This window comes from Podarcis cretensis, assembly GCF_951804945.1.
Source record: "Podarcis cretensis genome assembly, chromosome: 4".
In the NCBI taxonomy this organism is placed as follows: domain Eukaryota; kingdom Metazoa; phylum Chordata; class Lepidosauria; order Squamata; family Lacertidae; genus Podarcis; species Podarcis cretensis.
In genome coordinates this window covers 29162750-29176731 of record NC_137173.1, presented here as the reverse complement: position 1 = coordinate 29176731, position 13982 = coordinate 29162750, and the positions used below count along the sequence as shown (strand labels likewise).

Sequence of the window (13982 nt, the reverse complement as noted above, 5' to 3'; positions counted from 1 at the left end):
TATTATGCATACTGTAAAGGAGCTGGAGACTGAGGGAAGTTTTTCTCTCCTTGTACTGTTAGAACCAATGGTCATCTAATGAAACATCCAAGGAAACTGAACGTTGCAAGATTCAGGAAAGACAAATGAAAAAAAAAATTACACAGCATACTTGCTATCAAAAGATTTGGATGGCTTCAAAAGGAGATTAGACAAATTCATGAAGGATAAATTCATAGAGGATATTAACGGCTACTAGTCATAATGGCTCCATTACCTCCAGCATTCTGAGATTCATTATTATGAGTAGGTTAGAAATATTATTAAATAAATTAAATCACAGGCAGTATGCCTCTGAATACCACCTACTGTAGATTATGAACAGCAGAATGCTATTGCATGCACATCCTGTTTGTGGGCTAGTTACTCATAAGCATTTGACCTCTCATAATTTTGTTTTTATTGCATTTTTATTGCTTCTTATGTTGTATTTTATTGTATTACAGTTGGAATATGGAATTCAAACAGTAATACAAAAAATACAATGTATATGAATTAAATGCAGAAAAATATAATTAATATTCATACAGCATCTAGCACAGCACATTGCCATTGCTACAATAGGCAGGGAAATCATTAAGTGTTCCACTGAGATCCCCCGCAATTTTCAAATGGTCCATGGCAGAAAAGGTTTGAGAACCACTACTCTAGAGTTCTAAACATAAAAATGGACTCAAGAGTTCCAGTTTAGAGTTCTCAATGGGGCCTTCAGCAACACAATCCAACCTACAGATGTAAGGTTTGCCTGAATTTTGAAGCAAGAATGAGAACAGTTTTTCCCCAGGAAGAAAATGCTTTTGAGAATAACTGAAATATGTAAAAAATATTTTTGCACCTAGCCTAAATTTGTTTTGCTACTTTAAGAATATGAAGCATATTGTGTATGAAATTTACTCAGAACAAAATTGCATAGAGTTCAATGGAACTTATAGCCAAGTATGTACAGGACTACAGACTGAGCACATATAAAAATGCAATTTTATTCAGGAAAAATATTTTATCCTTCTCATTTATTTGTATGAAATATCCAATTAATTCATTAAGCTTTTAAATGCAGTGATACTGTTATCTCCAGTTAAAAGTAGTAGGTATCAAGTGATGGGAAAAACCTTTACCTAAGAACATGGAGAGCTGTTACTAGCCTGAACAGACAGTACTAGGCTAGACAGACAAATAGCCTGACCTAATATATGAGACAAGCAGATTTATATGTGAAAATGCAAGTACTCTTATCCCAAACCATTTGTACTGAGGAGCACTGTGAAACTGAAAAGTATTAATGCCTCAGCTGTATTCAAACAGTTTTTACCAAACTATATTATCCTGCTGTAAGACTAACTTTTTTTAAAGACTGGAATCAAGCAGATAAATTCATATAGCAGAAAAATATGACTTTAAGGGAAACTTCTCAGATCTAGTATGGTTTAAACTATGGAGCACACTAGATATAAATTTATTGAGAAATTTCTGCAATAACAGATTTCATGTCAATGTACAACTGCATGTCTCTTTTTTTCTATCTTTGAAGACCTTGCCTCTTACTTATTCACTTCTATGTCCCATATTTCTATATCCCAAAATCAGTCAGGTAATAGCAATCTAACAATCTCTGCACCCAATCCAGTCATTAATATTTTTTCTTTACTGTTTTGTATCATAATAATTATTACTAATCTCTTTAAGTTCTATATTTATGAATGTATTTTGCTTCTTATGGTCACATTCTGAAATCCTGTAATTTTTCTCTATCTATGAAATAATGAAAATACATTTAAAGTTACAAAACCTATCCAGTGTTAGATATGTAGCTGCAAGTTGTGGCACTCCAAGAAAAAGGATAAAACAGAAGTTCCAACTTGAATCCATAAATGTTGTAGTAAGCAAAGGAAAGGTTTTTATTTTCTTAACCTAAGATACACTTGACAAAGCGGTAAGTTTCAGCAGGGTTCTGGTCAAATTTTTTACAATTTAAAGTAACAACTACCACATTTTTGTTAATGCTTAAAATCAATGGTAGCCAGCATGCCAAAGAACATATTATAAATTACCCTTCCCCTTCTCTATTATTTTGCTAAAATTTCTAACTATTTTCATTTTGCACACTTAAAAACAAACAAAAGCAGTTTTTATTTTCTGTTCTTGCTTCCTTGAAGTGTTTCTCTCAACTTCTCCCTCCAGCACTCCTTTCCTCTACTGCCTTACAGCTCTACCCAAAATATGCCACAGATAAAATCTTCTCCAGCTGGTTCACTTTATTTCCCTCTCCTGCAACAACAGGATACAGTAGTTATATGACCACAGTGGGAAAGACTAAAGAAATGGGGTCTCAACTGGAGCCCTTAAAATCAATGAAACCTTTCCCACTGGCTTTTACAGGAAATGTACTAAGTGCATTGTTAAAAATCACAAATATTCTTGTAGATTTATTTATTTATTTCAGAATTTAATCCAGCTTAAAGATGGATTAACCATGGCACAATTCTTTAACTATATAAACAGAAGGTTTGGTCAGACAGCTGTTTTAGTTTTTAGTTGGAGATCATGCCCTCACTCTATCTGATGGCATGGTTTCTGGATGAAACATTCATGCCCATCTGTCAGAATATTAAGAGTGCCAACTGATATAGCAAAACTATATTCATTCAAGAATTTATCTGCGTACAAGTCTGGATTTTAAAAAACATGCTAGAAACAATACAATGTTTTGTAAGGTCTGCCCTTGCCAGTGGAGCTTTAAGGTTTTTGTTTGAACAGCAACCCTGTTCTGCAATGCTTCACAAACATCTTACATTTTTATTTACTGTATTTAAAACATTTATACATTTTAAGAGAAATGCTGTAGATTAGGATTAGAGCATCTGATTTGAATGCAGAAGGTCCTAGGTTCCAGCTTCTCAACAATGGGCAAGAACTCTGAAATCCTGGAGAGCTGCTGTCACTCAGTATGAACAATACTGACTTAGAGCAATTGTCTTATGTATAAGGCAGCCCCCATGTTCCTATGAACCCAGCCTTTCAGTCCTAAAAACATCCTCAAGGTTTTAAAATTAAAACACGTGCAATAAAAACTGAGTATAAAAAAGACCATTAAAACAAAACTCAGCACATTAAACCAGAAACACAACAGGAACAAAATTCAGCACAGATTGAACACCTGGAGATGTGAAACCATATTAACAACCTCTAGTGCCCAACAAGCTATTTCTCTCCCTCCCCTCAAAAAAAAAAAAAAGGATTTAAATTGTCTGCCTGCACTGCTCCTCCATGTACTCATGTTCCTTGCTAGGCCAATACTGCATGCACACCCCCACACCCACCTCCCTTCCAACTGGATGGCAGGTCTTTGGATTGCTTGGAAGCAAGAGAGATAGGTGAGGGAGCTCTGCCTCTGTGTATATGTTTCTATATAGATAGAGGAGATTGGAAGGAAGGTAGGGTGTCCCTGAAGAACTGGTAGCATCATGAGAGGGATGTGTGCACTGGCTTGTGAATGGATGGATAAAATGTAGAGTACATGTATGTTAAAGGTTGGGGAGTTATCCTGAAAAGGGAAAGAGACAAATTTGAGGAATGACTTTTAGCATTTCTAGGAAGCCAAGGGTAAAATGCCTTTATAAAAACTACTCAATGCTGTTAACAATGTAGAAACATTTGAGACAATATTTAAACTTAAATCAAAACAATACAACTACAATGAAGAAGTTAAAATCAGAGGAGAAACCAGCAGCAAAGATACAATTAAATGAATAAGGTTACAGCCTAACAGAAAATATAAATGATCTTCACATATATTAAAACAACCATAAATATATCATTTAATCAAGGATATCTGATTCTAACATAATTATATAATATCTGACTATGTATTTTGTTCAAGTGTCAAGGCCAAGAGAGTCCACTTAACTCTTCATTAGGACACTGTAAATAAGGGAAAACGGTTATTCCCCTGTATAAGTTTAACAAAGACAGGCAGATGTGAAACATGCTCTAGACACCTTTCTTTCTTCTGATTTTCCAGCTGTGGGCTTTTGTCAAAGTACTAACAGGCTCCAAAATTCTCTCAACTAAACTCAGTTATCTACCAATCTATTTTTATGTGTTATTTTTGTAACAAACACCAGTAATTATAAAGCAAATAGCACTAATCTAAGCGCCTATGGGAAAATGTTTCAATAAAAGCCTTTGATGATATTCCTGCTGAAAGAAATTATATTCCAACTTGGCATTTGCAACCTTTTATTTAAAAACATTGTTTTGAACTTTAACTTACTGTTCTATACTTTTGTAGTGGAAGACATTACAAAACTTTGTGTTGAAGAATGGAGTAATAAATGCCTGCATAGTATATATATATAAAAAATAACTCAGGATCCCAAACCAATAGATTCAAATTACAAGAAAAATGGGTGCAATTTACAAGAAAGGAGATTCCGACTAAACATTAGGAAGAACTTTCTGATGGTAAGAGCTGTTCCAACAGTAGAATGGACTACTACAGGTGATTGATTCACCTTCTTTGGAGGTTTTTAAATAGAGGTTGGATGGTTGTCTGTTAGGGTTTCTTTAGCTGTGCTTCCTGCATTGCAGAAGTTTTAGACTAGATGACCCTTGGGTTTCCTCTTCCAACTTTACAGTTCTATGATTCTAACTTCAAGAGATAAGGAGTGTTTATCTGCTTCCAGGTTAATGCACACTTCATCAAAGATAAGAGAATTAACTTTTTTTTATTCATGAACTCTTAGACAGGTATCCATTTCTATCACATAAGGCTCCCTGGCATTAAAATGCATCACACTTAAAACAACACACACACAGTACAATTTCTGGCTGCTTAAAAATTAATGCTGCAATTCAATGCACACTTACTTGGAAGTAAGATGTGTTGCACTCATTACCAGAGGAGCAAGCTCCAAATGCATTGTTTACAAGCCAGCTGTTGACAATATAGTTTTCCAGCATAACCCTTAAACCATCTGTTCACTATCTGGCATAATTATTATATAGGGCTGCCCGCTTGTAAATCACCTGTCATTTCTATTTTAAAACCCTGGCTCATCAGCTGATGAGTAAGGGGTTAAATCATGTTGCTTTGGCTGCATGCGCCAGTTCCATACTGGGAATAGGCATACAAAGCAAATGCAGCATTTAACGCCAATCATTTGGTTGCACCACGGGTGATATCAGTTGATGGTTTGGGGGAAATGGCCTCACAGGCCAAATTGGACCTACTAGCAGGTCAAGACTGACCTATAGACAAGAGGTTCCACTTCCCTGTCCTAAGAGCTCAAGGTGGTATACTTTGTTCCTCAATGTGCTTCATGGCTACGTGAAGATTTTAACTAGATTTTCCCAGTTCTAGCCCAACATTCTAATTATACTACACAAGCTCCCCTACTAAATATTACTAAAATAATAATAATAATTAGACAATTTAAGCAGTTCTTAACTTTTTTGGAAGGGAGACTATACAGATGATTTATACAGATTATACAGGAGATCTATACAGATATCCAAATTTATAAACTCCATCATATCCAAGAAAATCCATGAAAAACCTAATTTGAAATTTCAAACACTCTCTGTCCTAATGCTGCTTGTTTCACCACTCTCCTATTTAAATAAAGCCGTAGCCTGTTACTTAACAGGATATGTTACTTCATAACTGTGAAGTATAAACATGTGAAATGCTATCCAGTATAAACTAATCCGTTACACAGAAGTAATTTACTACCAATGGATCACAAACCATCCCAAAATCATTTTTTATTTTTTAAATAGGACATTTAATTGCACATGCTGATGTGTACAAGGGTTCTTGCTCCTACAAGTGCATTAACAAGCTTTCTCCATTGTGAACATATTTTCTATACTGCCTCAAATATGTTTTGCTGACTTTTAAACACATCTTAATCTATGTTTACTATGAATTGTCAGTTTTGAAAACTACTTTGGTTTCATTTTTAGAAGAAACTGAACATTTCAAGCTACTTTTGAAGAGACTGTCAAATGGAATTCATGTCTTGTTCATACATCCTCAGTAAGTTATACAGGCTTTGTCACTTCTTATTCATGCTCTATAGTTCAGTTCTCGGTCAAAAACCGCATAGAAAGCGGCTGTTTGTGGAAGAGGTACTTAAAAATTGAAATCTTAATATATAGTACAAAACTGAAGTCACTGAATACTCATTAAATACTCATGAAATACTTATTAAATAAAAAGGTCATATTTTTAAAACATACTACTAAGAATACATGTAAGTTTTGATTGTTTAGAAGTTTATATGATGTGAAATATTCTGAATCTTTTGGGGCACAGAGCAGCAACTTTCTTTGATCAAACTAGAAAAAAGTTGCAAATAATATGAAGAGAAATCATATGTTACTCTGAAAAAAAAAAGAGTCCTATCCATGCTGGAAAAAACCTGACAGCCCCTCACTAACAATAAATTATCTATTGACAAAAATGATTTTCTGGGTGTGCTACAGTATTTGTAGTCATAGTCCGTGTGGATTCTTCAGGAGACCCCTGTGGTTGCCAAGGCCTTATCTCTAGGTTCTAAGAGGCAGAGAGGCCATCCTGCAACCAAACAGGAAGTGACCTGCACAAGACACCATCAAGCATTGCATCCCCATGGCAATAATGACCAACATAAAGGGAAATTAAGGAGAAACTAAGCTGGGCACCCTACAATAAGCTTTGAGACACCCCTTATTAGACACACACACCTCCAAGTAGTCTCCTCTATGAGACAACATGGAACTGCTTCCAGCCCATATTCATTCTGGATGCAGGACCCTGTATCACTGGGGAGCGAACCCAGCTTATTATGGGATGCACACTTTCAGTTCTATCCTAAATAGGGTCCACGGAGAGGTTCACAATCAACTATTTAAAAACGAAATAGCAGCAACAAAAACATCAACAGCCAGACACAGTACCAGAAAAGGTATATTCAAATAAAGCTGTTACATGATTGTATACAGGGAAGTTGTTTGCTGGGTCTCATGGGAACAGTGCATTCTATAACCTATTCACTGGTACTTCATCACCCTCTGCAACTCAGGGTGGTGGGACATGTGGCAGGACTTTCTTGCTGAATTGTGTGATCAGTTTCATGAAGAGCTGGTCTTTCAGATATCTAGGTTCCAAACATGTTGACATATGCACTGCACAGAGAACTTAAGGGAGGAAGTCTCTCACCATGCTGAGCACTTGGAAGAAGGGATAAATAACATTTATCAAAGTTCCCCTCCCAAAATAATTATCTGCTATGTAGGTGTCCCTTCTGCTACTACTTCACTTATCTGTAATCCTCTCTCACGCTTGCTGTTTACCCTTCTCACATGAATCTTCTTCCAGGAAGTGATGGAAAGGTTTTGAGATCTGGAAGATACACGTGGACATGTTTTTCTAGTAGCTATTCTAGCTTCTTGCAGGAAGGGTGGAGGGTGCTGCTTTCACCGAATATTAGTGTAACAGCATGGAGAGTGTAAGAAAGAGGAACTTGGTCATTTGGTGCAACTCTAGTTAGTTGCAACTAAACATAAACCACTGTTCTAGGATTCTAACTATGATGTAACCTTTTTCTAGATTTAGTGGATCTCTGTTTTTCACATGAGACTGGATTCATGTGAGTAGGTAAAATGCCACACCACTCTCTCACTATCAGTCCTACTTAGACAGCTGTTTATCATTTTGGTTGTTAGTTCTGAAGGTCAATGGTTTAACTAACTTATCTATTTTCCTCACACTCAGACTGGAATTTTACCTTAACATTCTTAGGCCCATAGAAATCTGATCCCTCCCCTTTACCTTTAATTGATATAACCATAAGCCCAGGCAATAATATTCACTTCAACCTGGAGACCACTGAGTGTTCTGATTTCGAAGCCAGTTGTTGGGTTCACGATAAACCTTTGCTTTAAAGCCAAACATCACCGAAAGTTTACAGTAACAATTAGAAGTTTCTGTCCCATTTCCTTCAAACCTGGGCATGACATGGGCAAAGAAAAAGGATAAGCCGTGTTGTTATTTAAACACCTCCCTTGAAAGAAACTTTTCCAGAAAAGCATTACAATAGAACAGAAACCACCTGTTTTAGATGACTGCTACAACTTTTGTTTCAGCAAGCCTATCCTGACAAGTAAACAAATTATGTATATCTGCATTAAAATTTTCTGATTTTATTTGAAAATCAATGCAGTAATTGTTTTATATTGTTCTCTGTACACCACTTAGGGATTTTCCACTAAAACCCTTTATAAATTCTTTTAAATAAATCAATGCAATATAATACAATACGATTAAAAACGTAAACAATAAATCAATAATGCCAAATCAGTATTTTGGCAAACAAGTATAAACCTCATGAAATAAAAATAATAAAGTTCAATATTTGATCAAAAATTAAGATTTTACTTTTCCTAAGTGATTTCCACAGATAACATGGGTCTGATGCTGCTGTGGCTGTGGACAGCATTATTTAAATCAGCTATGCATGCACAAACATTAACACTGGAAGTTTCTTGGTAATGGGAAGATGAAGCTTGATCTGTGATGTTCTGCAGTTGACCAAAATCTAACCAAATTCTACAAACATTACCCAATCCTGTAGAAACCTATGAGCACAGCACTTCTTTAGCGCAAGAACCTCAATTACATAATTCTACACAAATATCTAATTGCTTATTCACACTTTTAAATGTGAGTACTAATTTCATTAGTAACAGGAAGAAACGCCTACTTTCAGTGGCCCAATACACATATAGCACCATCAAGTACACACACATTTAAATGGTTTTCCTACATTAAAGGAAGCAGTGAGTGGGACAGGATCAAACCCTTTGCAAAAAAAACCCACTAATTTACAATACAAGTACAGTATAGTGATACCTCGAGTTACAAACGCCTCAGGTTACAAACGCTTCAGGTTACCAACTCCGCTAACCTAGAAGAGTTACCAGTACCTTGAGTTGAGAACTTTGTCCCAGGATGAGAACGGAAATCGTGTGCTGGCGGCGCAGCGGGAGCAAGAGGCCCCATTAGCGAAAGCACACCTCTAGTTAAGAACAGTTTCAGGTTAAGAACAGACCTCCAAAACGAATTAAGTTGGTAACTAGAGGTACCACTGTATTCATAATTTAGTAACTTAAAGTATAACTGAACAGAAAATAACAAATATATATATATATATATATATATATATATATATGCCTAGGTTTAATGTTAAACAATGCAGGACACATTTTCATATTTAAATATTAATCTCTACTATTGCACTCTTTTCAGATCTTCACCATCACACACAAGAAGCATTTTTTACATAAATCCTCAAATATAGTTCAGGTACTTAGCAGAAAAATGCAATGCAATACAAATCTAAAGCTTTGGGGGCAGCTTTAAACACATATGGCTGCTACAGTTTAGGTTATTACTGTAAGCACACTTGTACTGACTTCAGTGAAACTTGGAAGTGTTTGGTATGCAGGTGTTAATTTGAGTCTTTTAACTTTCAGATCCTCTGTCATTACAATCAGACAGTTCATAAACATTGCTCTCAAATTCCATTACATTGTTTCCAGGACATAATTAGGTAGTCATTTTTTCACACAAAATGAATCGTGAGAACTAGTTATCAGGTATTAATGTGATATAATTTTTTTGGGAAGTCCATTATCAATTCCAACAATAACACTTCAGACAAAGTACTTCAGAATTACCACTATGCAACCAATAAAATAACTGAATATGCAGTTATCAGATAAATAAACACACAGGAGTATCTTTTAATCACCCAGAAAGCAGTCACATAAGATAATGATTCTGTCATTCACATTACTACAGAAAACCCACTTAGCCTGACCACCAGTCTTTCCCATTCTCAAGCTTCTGCCTATCTTGCCTGCTTCCTCTAAGTAAATATAAAAGAAATTAATTTTATGTTAACTGCATGAAAACTGAATTAATAACACACCAGCAATAACCTTTTACTCCTGCTGGAAATAGACCATTATAATTTTGTTCTCTAGTTTTCAAACCAGAATGTATTTCCTTGCAAAGAATTTATGATTCTCTATATCTCACCTGAAGCTGTGTTCTTCACAGGTATTGACTGTACCAAAAGAGAAACTACACAATGTTGTCTCAATTTTCTTTCCTGTCCCATCTTGACATTTGCAGGAAGTAATTCTAATATAAAATGCACTGCTATCAAAACAACTTCTGAACTTTCCCCTTTACTCGAAATGCATTCTCTGATTTCTACATATTTATAAGCAGTGACAGAAGACACTCTCCCAAAAAAACTAATAACTGGGTTATGAACATATAAAGCATTTCTTGACACATCAACAGGTTCTCAGAGGTTTAATTGCCAAAACAAAGGATGAAAACAACAAAAGAAAAGGATTAAGCACCTTGCCTTCAGGGCAAGATCTCCTTGAAACTGCTCAATGAACTATTTTTCTGTATCTCTATTTTTCCATTGCTACGTGGAAATAAATTAACAATTACTTTAAAAATACCAAGTTACAGCAACTTAAAAAAACAGGTGTTTTATTAAAAAGGATAGCTTTGAAAGCTGAGAAATGGATATGAATTCTGAGGAACCATTCATGTTTATCATTATTTACTTAGCCCCCTCATATCTCAAACAGAGCTGTAACTCTTGTGCATTTATTGCTCAAATGTTGTAACAGCCAATCTCTAAACATTTGCAGAGGTTCTACTATTCTGTTAGGCTGAGCCAGTGGTAAATATTTATTAGAACAAAAAATGACATAATACTTCAAAGTGACCAATGTAACTATATCACAGCTCCTGCTTTTGCCTACAGGTTAGCATAGGATGGTTAAAACTTTGTTACAAAAGCATTTTAAGGTATCTGCCATGTAGCAGCTCTCCTCCTCATTTTATATCCAGAACAGGATGTTTCCATTCAACTGTTCCATGAGCTTTGCTGCAGCAAATCTTGCATTCAGGAGAGGCGTCAAATCTCTCATAATTAAAGTGATTCATTTCTATACCCAGTTTCCTCGCTCTCTCTTGTGTAGATTTCTAAACCTCTAACATAGGTAGAGCTAAAACTTTGCCATACAACTCTGCAATTAATGCTTGCACTACAAAGTGACTATGAGCTAATTTAACTAACATGAAATGTTTTTTCCATGTATTGGGAGCAGCACAGGGGTGGTGTGTGTGTTTGTGTGTGGAGATCAGCACCATTTAGACAGACAGCAGGCAAGAAAGCTATTTCAAACAATAAAGGTGACAATGAAGCTACCTGGTGTAACAAAGTAGTAGAGGCTCACCCAATCAACAGATTGTAAGAGACAAAACCTCTCTTCAACATGTCAAACCCAATGGGCTGCAAGGTAATAGGGTTAAATCATTCACACATTTCAGCAACAGAGGAAAGACGCCATCTGGGGCTATTCTTTAATCTTATACAATTAAAAATAGATGTACTATCAAATCCCTCTGCTTGGCAACAGACTGAAGTCACAAGACCATCTGAGAGCACCTAAAGTTGAGAATAATTAATACAATTAAATCCACTTTTTCAGATCAAGCATTTGAAGAAGCACGGGTTAGAACTGTATGGGCCTATGTGACAGAGCAGTATTCCATACACTCTCCTACTCAACAACAAAACAAGAAAGTGAACTAAAAAGGGCCAGGAGTTGGACAGAGAGTGAGTACAGGTCATAAGCACAAGGTGGAAATGTAATTTGAAGGGAGCCTGGTACGAAAACTGGCAGGAGGAAGGAAGTCTCTGTTGCTACCCCCCAAAAAAGATCTGTGTTGGAAGAGAAGTCATCACTAATTAACAGTAAAGAAAAGGTATTACTTCCGGAGGTGTGGGATTTATCTGCCTCAGGCCTTGGGAAGTGTCACTAGGTGGATATGAGAAACCTGTCAGGAGGAGGCACCAGGGATGCCATGAGTAGGAAAGTGGGCAGGAGCTTGTTAAGGAGGGCAGAGTAGAAGCATATGGCTAAAGGGAGCTAGCTCTCCAAGGACCAGCGAAAGATAAAGGGAACCCTCCCAGATTAAATGACAAAGTAGCTCATGAAGAAAGCCCCTCCCTTCAGTTTCCATGTTGGGGAAGAGGATGGAGAGGGAAGGCAGATCAGGAAGAGAACAGGCACCTGGACCAAAAAAAAAGGAGGGGGAGGGAGTGGGACAGAGCACGAAGGTGCACTTAGAGGACACCAGAGTAGTTAGGATCCTGCATGTTGTGGGGGGAGGGGGCGCCTGAGGGATCCGCTTTCTCTGTTTTTTTTTTGGGGGGGGGCGGAGGGAGACAAGAGAGGCAGCCCCGTCCCCAGAGCTCTTCCTACACAGGAGCTGCGGCAGGGACCCCCGCACCCCTTACCAGGTTCAGCACGGTCTCCACGATGTCCCGGTTGCTGACCTCGCCGACTTGGATGAGTCCGATCAAGACGGCGAATTTCATGCGGATGTTGCGGATGGGCACGGACGGGTTGATCATGCCGGCGGGAAGCACCACGGACCCGGAGCCCGACGCCCGCAGCTCCCCCATCACGGCCGCAGCCGCCGAGCCACCTCCACCACCTCCTCCTCCCGTCGTCGTCGTCGTCGTCGTCGGTGCTGGTGGCGGTGCTGCTACTGCTCCCGCGGCGCCTCCAACACCTCCGCCGCTGCTGCTGGCCCCGACAGGGATGAGCCCCGCCGGCTGCGGCTCCGGCCCCGACCCCGGCTTCTCGCTCGCCATCTAGCCCCTGGCCGCTGCCAACACTACCTGCCGCCGCCGCCGCCGCCGCCCTGGCCGAGAATCCACCGCAGCGGCACAAGCGCAGCAACAGCAGCAGCAGCAGCAGCAGCGCCCGGCGGGGCCGCAGGGAGCGGACCGGAGCCGCCGCCGCCGCCGCCGCCGAAGGGCCGTCCCAGGAGCCGCTCCCGCGCCCGCCTCTATAATGAGGGATTATTATGGGCGCCGCTGCCCCGTTAGCCGAAGCCGCTCCTCCGCCGCTTCTCCCCTCACGGCGCCACAAAAGCGGCCGAGACCGGGGGCTTGCGCGCTGTGGGCCGCCGGGAGAGGCTTCGGGGCGGCGGCGGTGGGCTGGAGGAGGGGGGACAGCGCGGAGGAGAGCAGGAAGCTCGCCCCGCAGCCCCCGCTGTTGTTGTGGAGCCGGAAAACGCCGCCGCCGCCGCCGCCGCCACTCACTCCGCCATGTTGCCGCCCCCTGCCTGCGGTAGCCGCCAGGGCGCCTGCGCTGCGGAGCCCGTGGGGGGAGTGGCCGAGCTCCCTCAGCAGCAGCAGCAGCAGCGGCCCCTGCTCGCTCGCCCCGCTCCTCCTTCGCTCACTCTCGCCCGGGAGACGCCGGGAGAGGAGGCGCGGAGCTTGGCCCAGGCTTCTCTTAGTCGCGGCCGTCCACCTTCTGGGTCTTGGGAGGAGAAGGAGAGGGCGGCGGCAGCGGCAAGACCGGGGCTGTTTTTGCGACTGTGAGGGGATTTGTTTACACAGCGCGCGGGGTTTTGTTTTGTTTTTTTGCCTCCTCCGCCCGCCACAGACACCCCGTCCTAGTCTTCGTCTCCCCGCAATGGACACAGCAAAAGGCGACGAGACCCGCGGGCACAAGGATGCCCACAGGAGTCCGCGGCGGGTCCCTCGCAAGGACCGCGGGCCGGGTGGATGGGCAGGTGTCGTTCGCGCCTCTCCGCACACCGCGCGCGCCGGCGCCTGCTGCCTCTGGGAATCCAGCCGCCTGCCAAAAAGCGCGGGCTTCTGCTGCAGCCGCGAAAAAAAGCGTTTGTGGAGAAGGATGCGTTTGGTTTTACGTAGAGGCTCCCCAAACCTACCATCGAATGACGGCTCGCATCCCTGTCTGTGAGGACTGTACTGTAAAACATCGTCGTGGGTTTTGGCTGGCACGGCTTCCCTCCAAAACCACGATCCTCCCAATCCATGGTGCCGCCA

General features: G+C 40.3%; 1 protein-coding gene across 2 annotated transcripts in view; it reads right to left on the bottom strand.

Moving 5' to 3' along the window:
• NBEA (neurobeachin) overlaps positions 1 to 12914 on the bottom strand; it is a 357769-nt gene extending 344855 nt beyond the window's left edge. For both annotated transcript variants that reach the window (XM_079973311.1, XM_079973312.1), the window contains exon 1: positions 12417 to 12914. In XM_079973311.1, coding sequence (XP_079829437.1) covers positions 12417 to 12776 — 360 coding nt within the window. In that variant the 5' untranslated portion in view covers positions 12777 to 12914. The remainder of the gene's footprint in view (positions 1 to 12416) is intronic.
• Between the last annotated feature and the right edge of the window lie 1068 nt (positions 12915 to 13982).